Genomic DNA, 12,363 nt, shown 5'->3' with positions numbered 1-12,363 from the left:
ATGAGCTGTGATCACACACACACCAGGGACTGAAGATCAGATAAACATACAGATTTTAGCTACTCGTTTCCAAGCCAATAGCTAATTCTGGGCCGATGTCCTGTTAAAACTGCACTGTGAATGTGGAGGACCCAGAGAAATGAAGTCTGCATACGTTTCTATCTCCAGAAGCAGATTTGCACCATCAGAAATCTCATGAGCGTTCTGCAGGTGTTTCAGGTGAGGTCATGCTGGATCCACCCTTTAACCCCCGGGGAAAAGTCACAGATACGGTTTCTGTTGGCTCAAGCGTTCAGATGGTCTGCGTGGACTCTTGACTGGAGTCCTCCAGGAACACGGAGGGCCGTTTCATAGTCAACGCATCTTTACGCATACACGTCCCTGAGGCTACGCATCATTACGCTTCGGCCGCCATTATGCGTCGTGCGTAGCCAAATGTGTCGTCCTAGTTTTTGATACGCGACGATGCACGATGCTTGCTCACGTTTCTCGCGTTGACTATGTAACAGCCCTAAGGTAAATCAATCACAACATGTAATGTGTCCAGCAAAGCTCACAAGCAGCACTTCTAAAAACACTGCAACAATAAATGGACATTGTGTAATGCATTACGTGTGTTTGTTTGAATCTGTTACACAGTATTTCACTCAAGGCTTGGATAATGACTTGTTTTATTTAGCATTCAGCTAAAATCATGCAGAATTCCAGACAGTTGGTAACGGTTCGTGATGAAGATGAGCTGGTCTTTACGGTGTGTGGCAGACCTGCAGCAGTCCTTCGCTCCACAGCCCCAGCAGCAGACCTGCTTTATCTTCATCCTGCAGGAGCTGCAGCTGTGCAGCCGGGACACGATCGACTCGCAGCAGCTGCTCCAGAGCCGCCAGATGAGACGAGGGGAAGCGCAGACCCTGAAACTGAAGACGCTCAGCGTGAGAACCACACCACTGGACAATCGAGACAAGTGTGTGCTGTTAGTCTGAGACAGGGGTTGGCAAGTTCGGTCCCAGAGAGCCACAGACCTGCAGAGTTCAGCTTCAACCTTAATCAAACACACCTGAACAAGCTCAATCCACTCAGGATTACTAAGGTACAGACAGGTGAGGTTTTTTTTTTTTTTTTTCAGGGTTGGAGCTGAACTGTGCAGGACTGCGGCTCTCTAGGACCAAACTTGCCTACCCCTGGTCTGAGAGCGGACGCACCTGTGAGACCTCCTCCTCCTCATCATCATCTTCCTCTTCATCAGATGTTCCCATCATATGCATTTCTCTCTTGTTCTTTAAAGAATGCAACACAAACACCACCAGCTCTGTGGCCTCGTCCTGATCAGAGAGAGATGGATGCAGTGAGAACTTCCTTTGTTTGAGAGAGTGTGTGTGTGTGTGTGTGTGTGTGTGTGTGTGTGTGAGAGACTACTGGTCAAAAGATTACAAAACAATATTCAGCAGCACAACCGTTTTCAACATTGATGATAATCAGAAATGTTTCTTGAGCAATAAATCATCATATTATTCTGATTTCTGAAGATCATGTGACACTGAAGACTGGAGGAATGATGCTGAAAATACAGCAGAGCATCACAGAAATAATTACACTTTAACACAGATTCACATAGAAAAGTTATTTTACATTCTAATATTATTTCTTACAGTGTTTTTGATCAAATAAGTGCAGCCTCGGTGAGCAGAAGGGACTTCCTTTCAGAAACATTAATATGCTGATTATTACAAACTTTTGACTGGTAGTGTGTACATATTTTATATAAAGGTGTGTAAGACTCTTACAGTGTTTTCCTGACTGGGCTCCACCGTTAGAAGAAGATGCTCTTTGAACCGGAGAGACACTGTGTCCTCTAGAGACGGCGGTTTCCCAGCTGAAAGAGAAGAGAGAAAGCGATCATCGTCACAGATGTCAGTGTTGTGTCAAACAGCAGGCCTGAGAGACTCACCGGGTTCGAGTTCCGCCTGATCCAGCAGGTACGGTGGCAGTCTGTGGGAGATGAAGTCTCGTTTCATAGCAGTGGACCGCAACTCATGATCACTGCGCTCGAGAGCATCAGCCAGACGCCGCAGAAACACACTCATCCGCTTATTAACATCCGAACCGAAGCTTGGAGCCTGAGGCATCAGGACGAGGAAACACACACACACACACACACAGTGTTAGAGCCAGAGTCAGAGATTAGAGAGCTGATGGGGAAGCTGTGCTCACCGTCAGGAGGTTACGAGGTAAACCGGATCGCATCTCACCGTCTCGCTTCATGCAGTCGAACACGCAGCCGGGAATAACGTCCAGCATAAAGTCACCCCACGACCTGAAACAAGAGCTCACATCTGAACCCTCATGTAGTTTTGAGCTGTCAGAAATACTACATTTTTACATGTTGGAGTGTAGTTTGGCTGGGAATCCAGTGCTTTCCCACACTACCACAGTTACACGTTCAAATCTTTAAAAAAAATGCTCTTATGTTTATTTATTTTGTAACACATGAGAACTATTCATGTTGGAGGTTTAGTCTTTTTACCTGTTTGTTTTCCCAGAGTTTCTGCAGGTCTTATCAAGATAAAAAAAATTTTTTACACTGTAGACATATGACATTTAAAACATTTTAATTCCTGTTTTCCAAGTAATTTATCAAAATGAAGTGAGTTAGATTAAGACAAGAACAAATTTCTGCCAAATCAACTTCAAAGGACAAAGCATATTTTCGAATATTGACAGAATTTTTTTCTTGTTTTAATAAACTCATTCCATTCGTTTTAGTTTCTCAGAGAACAAGACTTCATATCTTCACTTTGCATCTCCAGTAAATGTGTCTTGATTTAAAGATGTTTAGATATTTGTACTGGAAAACAAGACGGAAACACTGAAGCAACATTAAATGCCACTAATGTATGAGTTTAAGAGTTTCTGTTCTGATTTAAGACCGTTTTAAGCCTTTCATTTGTGGAAGGGTTTCTCAGAATGTGACTAGTGCTGAATTATACTGAAACTAATGGGGTGCTCTCAAAGCTGTCTAGAGTCTGTGAAACGTGTGATGGAGCGCAGACGTACATGTTCTGGTAGGTGCTGAGTGTGAGGTGAGTGGACCGCTCCACGCCGGCCGGTGTGTCCGCCTGATGGATGGTTCCTCTGGGGAAATACAGCAGGTCTCCAGGCTAGAGGAACAACAGCAGGTTCAAGCACAAGAGTACATGCATCTGCCTCAACATCTGCTCTCTCTTCAGTCTCAAACCTGCAGGATGAAGTCGTGTGTCGGGGGCCCGATGCGGTCCTCTGGCTCCAGGCTGTACTCGCGAGCCAGAGGGACAGTGGGCTGGTAAAGCCTCCAGTGTTTCTGTCCCTCCAGCTGAAGGATCAGCACCTAAACAGACACAATCAAAACATGAAGGTCAGTCGTGAGGACACTAGAGGGTATAAAAAAAAAAAATCAAAATAGTGATCTGACACACAGTAATGCTGAATATCGTTTTATTGTCTATCTGTAGGAACAAAGGGTCTGGGGACACAATTTGTGGAGTAAAAATGATGAATGTTTTTATATTGAAGTAAAAAGATTATACCCTTGGGGTCAAATGGGCCACCAAAATTGGCATGGTGTAACAAGTGTTATCATTTTTTTATTTAATACTGATTGTAATAAATGGGGTTATTTAATATTTTCATGAGCTAATGTTTGTCAACTAGTTTATCTGACAGGACTAGTGTTTGTCTGACAGGACTAGCGTTAGTGAACTAGTGTTTGTCTGACAGGACTAGCGTTAGTGAACTAGTGTTTGTCTGACAGGACTAGCGTTAGTGTACTAGTGTTTGTCTGACAGGACTAGCGTTAGTGTACTAGTGTTTGACAGGACTAGCGTTAGTGAACTAGTGTTTGTCTGACAGGACTAGCGTTAGTGTACTAGTGTTTGTCTGACAGGACTAGTGTTTGTCTGACAGGACTAGCGTAAGTGAACTAGTGTTTGTCTGACAGGACTAGCGTCAGTGAACTAGTGTTTGTCTGACAGGACTAGCGTCAGTGAACTAGTGTTTGTCTGACAGGACTAGCGTCAGTGAACAAGTGTTTGTCTGACAGGACTAGCGTCAGTGTACTAGTGTTTGTCTGACAGGACTAGCGTCAGTGAACTAGTGTTTGTCTGACAGGACTAGCGTCAGTGAACTGGTGTTTGTCTGACAGGACTAGCGTCAGTGAACTAGTGTTTGTCTGACAGGACTAGCGTTAGTGTACTAGTGTTTGACAGGACTAGCGTTAGTGAACAAGTGTTTGTCTGACAGGACTAGCGTTAGTGAACAAGTGTTTGTCTGACAGGACTAGCGTCAGTGTACTAGTGTTTGTCTGACAGGACTAGCGTCAGTGAACTGGTGTTTGTCTGACAGGACTAGCGTCAGTGTACTGGTGTTTGTCTGACAGGACTAGCGTCAGTGTACTGGTGTTTGTCTGACAGGACTAGAGTTAGTGAACTAGTGTTTGTCTGACAGGACTAGTGTTTGTCTGACAGGACTAGCGTTAGTGTACTAGTGTTTGTCTGACAGGACTAGCGTTAGTGAACTAGTGTTTGTCTGACAGGACTAGCGTTAGTGAACTAGTGTTTGTCTGACAGGACTAGCGTAAGTGAACTAGTGTTTGTCTGACAGGACTAGCGTCAGTGAACTAGTGTTTGTCTGACAGGACTAGCGTCAGTGTACTAGTGTTTGTCTGACAGGACTAGCGTTAGTGAACTGGTGTTTGTCTGACAGGACTAGCGTAAGTGAACTAGTGTTTGTCTGACAGGACTAGCGTCAGTGAACTGGTGTTTGTCTGACAGGACTAGCGTCAGTGAACTGGTGTTTGTCTGACAGGACTAGCGTCAGTGAACTGGTGTTTGTCTGACAGGACTAGCGTCAGTGAACTGGTGTTTGTCTGACAGGACTAGCGTCAGTGAACTGGTGTTTGTCTGACAGGACTAGCGTCAGTGAACTGGTGTTTGTCTGACAGGACTAGCGTCAGTGAACTGGTGTTTGTCTGACAGGACTAGCGTCAGTGTACTCGTGTTTGTCTGACAGGACTAGCGTCAGTGTACTAGTGTTTGTCTGACAGGACTAGCGTCAGTGTACTAGCGTCAGTGTACTAGCGTCAGTGTACTAGTGTTTGTCTGACAGGACTAGCGTCAGTGTACTAGTGTTTGTCTGACAGGACTAGCGTAAGTGAACTGGTGTTTGTCTGACAGGACTAGCGTCAGTGTACTAGTGTTTGTCTGACAGGACTAGCGTCAGTGTACTAGTGTTTGTCTGACAGGACTAGCGTAAGTGAACTGGTGTTTGTCTGACAGGACTAGCGTCAGTGTACTAGTGTTTGTCTGACAGGACTAGCGTCAGTGTACTAGTGTTTGTCTGACAGGACTAGCGTCAGTGAACTGGTGTTTGTCTGACAGGACTAGCGTCAGTGTACTAGTGTTTGTCTGACAGGACTAGCGTCAGTGTACTAGTGTTTGTCTGACAGGACTAGCGTCAGTGAACTGGTGTTTGTCTGACAGGACTAGCGTTAGAGAACTGGTGTTTGTCTGACAGGACTAGCGTCAGTGTACTAGTGTTTGTCTGACAGGACTAGCGTCAGTGTACTAGTGTTTGTCTGACAGGACTAGCGTCAGTGTACTGGTGTTTGTCTGACAGGACTAGCGTCAGTGTACTGGTGTTTGTCTGACAGGACTAGCGTAAGTGAACTGGTGTTTGTCTGACAGGACTAGCGTCAGTGTACTAGTGTTTGTCTGACAGGACTAGCGTCAGTGTACTGGTGTTTGTCTGACAGGACTAGCGTCAGTGAACTGGTGTTTGTCTGACAGGACTAGCGTCAGTGAACTGGTGTTTGTCTGACAGGACTAGCGTCAGTGTACTAGTGTTTGTCTGACAGGACTAGCGTTAATGAACTGGTGTTTGTCTGACAGGACTAGCGTTAGTGAACTGGTGTTCGTATGGATCACAGACCTCCACATCGTCGTAGTGTGGTGGGAGGCCCTGTGAGGCCTGAGGAGTGATGTAGACATTGGATCCGACCAGTGAGCCAAAGAAACTCTCCAGCTGCTCCTGAATGCGCCACAGCTCATCCTGCAGACACATGAAGAACAGGTCAGCTTCCCCACAAACAGCGTGAGCCAGAATTCCTCTCCGCCAGTCTGACCTTAAACCTCTGTGGCTGGTGCAGCTGAATGGTGGCTCTCCTCTCCTCCAAGTCCTTCTTCAGCTGGCTGAACTTAACTTTCCCTGCTTTATTCAGCACTTTCTTCTTGCCGTTTACACAGCGGCAGACGTTGAGGTCCGTGGCATATCGCAGGCCGCGAGCGCAGAGCTGCTTCACATCTGACAGCTGGAAAAGAGAGCTGTAGTAAGAGGCCAGATCCGGATCGGACCGGTGTAGGACCAGTGGCTTCTGCTCCCAGTACTGCAGGAAGAACTCATCCAGCCTGACCGGACTGATCAGACTCTGGAAGAAATCACGCGGCGAGTCGAAGCACAGGGGAGCAGAGCCATTCACCAACTTCATCTGCTTGACAGGCACATCATCATCATCCTCATCTTCCTGCGGTCCATCACGCCGCCTCACTCTTCTGCCTTTATTGGGCATCTCTGTGGAGTAAAGATGCTCTAAATATCAAGTTATTCTTGATCCCAAAGATTAGAAAATGAAAATAACCTAAACCTGCTTACACTGGGAAAAGCGCTGTGCTTAAGCAGTATCTTTATCTTGATATACAAAACAAAAACACTGAGAAAGATATTTAGCCTTGCATGTAAAATTTAATACCATGACTTTTTAATTTAAGGCCTTAATTTGTAGAAGGAATATATTAAGGACAATATTTTCATGCAAACACCTTAAAGAAGTGTTAGAGGAGAAGAAAAGTGAATGTTATATGCAAACATTAAAAGTAAATTAGTAATTTTAAAACTCATCGTGACTGTCAAACTAAATTACAAAATGCAATTCATGATTTCACATTTTATCACCACTTCAATATCGAGGCACATTTGCAATACAAAATGGAATTGAATGTAAACAATTATTTCCATTACAGATTATTTCCAGTTTAATAAAGCTTTTCTTTACCGATAAAAAACGTTAAGTTTAGATTGTTTTTCTTTTATTTCGTTTTTAAAACAGACTTGGTAACAGACATGTTTAATATTCCCACTCTTCAGGAGAGAATTTCTCAACAAATAAAAGCAAAAAAACAAAACAAAAATCTTATTATATCTGTTATCTTATATATACACCAGTACATAAAAAATAAAAAATATTCCAGTCATGGTCTTTATGATAACTGATATACAAGCAAATAACTGACTCGTTTAACAATCGCGATTCTGCTAAACATGCAGTGACTTACCGACGAGAGCAACACAAACCCACGTGCGCTTCTTCTTCTTCTTCTTCTTCTTCCTCTTCTTCTTCTTCTTCCTCTTCGGTGTTTCACGGAAGCTGGCATCCAGATTGTTGCATTACTGCCATCTTCTGTTCATATTTATCTCATGCTTTATTCTCCTATCAAGTCCAGTTTCTTTTAGATCAGGGGTGGGGAACGTTGATCGTGGAGGGCTTGTGTACCTGCTGAGTTTAGCTCCAACCCTGAAAAAAAACCTTCTTGTTTACTGAAGACCTTGATTAGCCTTGTTCAGGTGTGTTTGATTAGGGTTAGAGCCTGTTTTAGATAGTCAAAATATGATTTGATTTGAGGATATATTCCACAGTCTCCTTTTCCTGACAATATTTACACAAACCTGTTGGATGCCTTCCCATAGTATGAAGGGTGCATAGTATTTAAGTTACTGTGTCCCATTCTTAACCTACTTAAAAGGACTTGCTCTTTTCTGTTTCTCCCCTTACCTTTAATATCACCCACTATGTTTTGTACTGAGTAACAGTGTCTTCCTTTTGTTTAATTTTTCGACTGCTGTTTCCATTTCTCCATAATTTAATTCCAAACTATGCTCTTTCCCTCTGACTTGGCTAATTTGATACGCATGTCAACATTTTCCTTTTAACTGCCTTCTTTGCTAGCTTGTCTGCTTCCTCATTTCCTTGAATACCATTTCCTTGTGTTCTTTTTTACTTGTGTTCATACTCATCACCTGCAGACATATTTCTGAATCCAGCAGTATCATGTTAAGATTTTAATGAAATGTTAACCAGTGACACGCAGAAAAGCACCTCATTCAGAAATGTACACCATTCTTCAAATGAAGTGTCTGTGATGAGACCTAAGACTCCAGGAGAAGGCCTTGGGTTTGAATTAGTGATTAGCTTGATTAGCTGATTGGCATGTCACCATATTTTAATTTGTTGAGATAGTATTGGTGGGTTTTTGTTAAATGCGAGCCAAAAATCATCACAATTAAAAGAACCAGAAACTTAAACTACTTAAATTTGTGCATTTATGAATTTGTGAGTTCATGATTTTAGCTGAATTTTTTTAATTCATGATTTCACAATTTGAGTTGAATTACTGAAATAAATGAACTTTTCCCTCGACATTCTAATTTATTGAGAAGCACCTGTATATCAGACTGTACTTTGTTTGATTATCAGGCAACATCAAACATTTACAGAACCAGAGTGATGCGTCACAGGAGGATTTTCATGCTATAAGCATTTTAGATTTCTTCATGTTAAAGTACATAATTAGAAATATTATAAGGATTTCTGGATGATCATATTCTGCTGAAAATTCAGCTTTGCGTCACAAAAGAAAAAAAAATAATTGAAAATCTTTCCTATAAATAACTTCATAATATTAAGTTACTCTGCATTTTCAATAAAATAAATTCATCTTTAGTGAATATAAGTAGTGCTCTATGAAATCTATTGCCAAATTATGTTGTTTTCCCGTTTTATTTTTTCTCAACTCCTTTAAAAAAAATGTTTTATTAATCAAAAATCATGTCTACTTAATTTAAATCATAAAATGTTTACATTATTTGAAAATGTATGTTTAACAACAAAAACATTTAGGGCCCTGTGATGGTTTTATTTTTCTTCACCATAAGTTTTGTTACCTTATTCTGTTTTAGCATGTCTAATTATTTAAATGTGTAAAAACAACTATGATCAAGCTGATCATGTTTTAGACGGGATTTAAAGATTATGAAACTCTCAAAGCACTCTACCAGTTTCTTCAACCTACAGCACAGTCTCTGGTGAGATGGACTCAAATGCAAAGACTTCATAAAACAGAACAGACTGTAACTGCTGGCTTTCAGGCACAAGACATGGGTCTCTTTGACCAGTTTTTCTTGTTTTTCTGCCGTATGAGGCAGCGGCTTCTTTCCGTAGATTTAGCAGTAAGGTTTAATATCTCAAAGGCCACAGTCAGCAGGATATGTATAATTTGGGCTAACTACTTGTATTTCATGCTTGGCAAACTAACCTTATGGCCAAGTAGAGAGGCTGTAGATAAGCAAATGCCACCCTGCTTCAAGAAGACCTTTCTAAAAACATGTGTTGTGCTAGATTGTACTGAGATCCATATTCAAACAGCAAGTTCAAAAGTTCTGAACACCATGACATACTCTCATTACAAGGGACCACAACTTTGAAATCCCTGATTGGCATCACACAGTTTGGGACAGTTATCTTTGTAAGCAACCAATCTTTGACAAGGAAATCACCAAAAAGTCAGGCATACTCAAACTGCTTGAGCCAGGTGATGAAGTAATGGCTGATAAGGGCTTCCTTATCAAAAACCTCCTTACTGACATCAATGTCAGTCTTGTAACCCCAGCTTTCATAGGGCCAAGCGGACAATTCAGTAAACATGAAATTACACAAACCCAAGAGATTGCCCGCTTGAGGATAAATGTGGAGAGAGCTATCACACAGCAAAATCCCCAGTGTTAATTTAACACTCTGAGTATGGACTCATGTAAACTCTGAAGCAGTGTTAAAAGTAACACTGAAGCAGAGTTGAAGTTAATGAGATAATTAAGAAATTAATTGAGTTATGATTGAGCATTATTGAAGACACCTGATGTTAACAAGCAGACTCACCAAACAAGAATATCACAATTTGTGTGTTACCATTTTAGTGGTCAGTGCTTGCTTTAGTTGTGATCTTTGCTTGTGACTTTTTACTTTTAAAATGTGTTTGGCAAGCCAAGAGCAAAAGTCATCGGGTGGTGATGGTTATGTTTTAATGTAATTGTTGTTTGACCTGAATTACTGAACTCATTTCAACTCTTTTCTTTAAGTAAAACTTCCATTATTGATTGTAACAACTTTGATTCCACAATGAAAGAGTCTGTATTCTCTATAATGGCTGTTTTGCAGGCATCTTTTGCAAGTGATTCTGATTATTTATTTATTTTTTATTAAAGTTTTTGATTTTGGGCACACAAAGATAACAAGAATCAGCATATGAATCTCAACAACGGTGACAAACAGCATTTTCAGATAAACCAATCTACTCTGAACATCACAAAACTAGATACTAAAAATTCACATAAAACAGCAAAAATGAAATCTAGTTAGAATAAAAAGTTTAAAAGACAGTTCAGATCATAATTTATTCATGCCGCAATGCATGATGGGAGCCATGGATGAGTTTTATTGGCTACAACATGCTTTTTTGATGGTCACCATTGTTGTGATGCTCACACAGATTTTTGATGTCTATGTGTCTAAACTAATGATTTTTTAAATGTAGAACTAACTTTTAAAAACATGTCATATTATGCCAAAAATGCTGGATTGCTTACAATTTTTTGACTTAATTTAAGTATACAGTAAAGAAACCCGAACTCAGGTGTTCAGGTCACTCCATGACAATTAGCTCAAACCACAATCAACATCACACACGTGGTTGTCTTTGCTCTGGTCTGTATTTTATAATGCAGTTACCACAGCCCACAAAGTCTAAAGTGAATAACTGAAGGGTCAAGATCCCAACTAAAGCAAACACTGACCACTATAATGGTAACACACAAATTATGATTTTCTCGTTTGGTGAGTCTGCTTGTTAACATCAGGTGTCTTCAATAATGCTCACTCATAACTCAATTAACTTCTTAATTATCTCATTAACTTCAACTCTGCTTCAGTGTTACTTTTAACACTGCTTCAGAGTTTATATGAGTCCACAACCAGAGTGTTAAAATAACACTGGGGATTTTGCTGTGCAGACGCATCAAGGAACATCATATTTTTGATGGTGTCCTACCACTTTCACTCTGTGGTTCAGTCAACCAGATGTGGACTGTTTGTGCTCTATTGACAAATTTCCAAGGACCTCTATTTTAAATAAATATTTCACTCAGAAATGAAAATGTGCTGAGAAAGAACTCACCCTCAGGCCATCCATGATGTAAGTGAGTTTTTCTTCATTAGAACAGATTTAGACTCATTTAGCATTACACCATTTGTTCAGTATCTTGGGTGGCCTGAGAGTACATGGATTTTCAACTATTATTTTTCTTATTATTGGTAGACTATTAATTTACTTTGGAAACCTACATTTTAGCTTACAGTAAAATAAATGTACACAAATGAGTTGTCATTTAAATGTTGCAACTTTGGTTTACTGTTTTAATTTCTACAGTAGAAAGACAAATACAATGGACTGAATTATTGAAAAATAAAATATATATATATTTTGTACCCATTAGCTTTCATCGTTTTTAATCTAGAAATGAGTTCTACAACTATACACATTTATTTCATACTTGTGTAAACATTTTATAAATAGCAATGACAAACTTTGATACTGTCTTTTATAAAGAAAGTTCAATGGACAGCGTTTATTTAAAATTGAAATGTTTTGTAACATTATAAATGTAACAAATGCTTATTATTTTATAAAATTATTATTGCAACTATTATTAAGGTATGTCAATTTGTCACGTTCTCCTACAACCAGTGTCATTGAAAAGAAAATGATGAATTTAGTAAAAAGAAAAAAGACCTTTGGCACTTGAACTAGCACCTCAATGTTTGAACTTGAATTCACTGTCTACTCGTACATGTTACCTGCACCGTGTAAGGAGTATAATTTTTTTCGCATTGAGCGAAATGCCCTTGCCCTCAAAATACAGCCTCACTTTTTATGACTGCAAACATTGGAAAAATATTCAATGTGCATATGATTATAACATAAATTGTCCTGTTGATGTACAAACAAAGCTTGAAATTAACATCGACACACAGAATGCGTTTCAAACGGTAAGGCAGTGCTATCTTGCTAGCTTGTTTGGCTTCATGTTATGTAATATAACGTTAACCTAACCTTCTATGATACGATCTAAATCCTGATTGGAAATCATCACAGATATCATTTTTGTCTAAGACGGAATATAATTTTTAATATAATTGGTAACAGGTTCGTCTCCCGATCTTTGCAGGGT

The 12,363-nt window shown here is 40.3% G+C and overlaps 1 protein-coding gene across 1 annotated transcript; it reads right to left on the bottom strand.

Moving 5' to 3' along the window:
• Positions 1-654: 654 nt before the first annotated feature.
• On the bottom strand, positions 655-7,559 carry LOC127947792 (ribosomal oxygenase 2-like). The gene is made up of 10 exons (XM_052544693.1): positions 7,359-7,559; positions 6,152-6,597; positions 5,959-6,078; positions 3,233-3,361; positions 3,052-3,155; positions 2,209-2,311; positions 1,946-2,114; positions 1,782-1,870; positions 1,200-1,319; positions 655-914 (listed from the first exon to the last, which is right to left on the bottom strand). Exons 2-10 carry the CDS (start codon positions 6,593-6,595, stop codon positions 747-749), a joined length of 1,446 nt encoding a protein of 481 aa, XP_052400653.1. The 5' UTR covers positions 6,596-6,597; positions 7,359-7,559; the 3' UTR covers positions 655-746.
• Between the last annotated feature and the right edge of the window lie 4,804 nt (positions 7,560-12,363).

The sequence above is a fragment of the Carassius gibelio genome, chromosome A1, assembly GCF_023724105.1.
Source record: "Carassius gibelio isolate Cgi1373 ecotype wild population from Czech Republic chromosome A1, carGib1.2-hapl.c, whole genome shotgun sequence".
NCBI lineage: Eukaryota > Metazoa > Chordata > Actinopteri > Cypriniformes > Cyprinidae > Carassius > Carassius gibelio.
The sequence above is the reverse complement of the archived record's forward strand: the minus strand, read 5'-3'. Positions and strand labels throughout refer to the sequence as shown.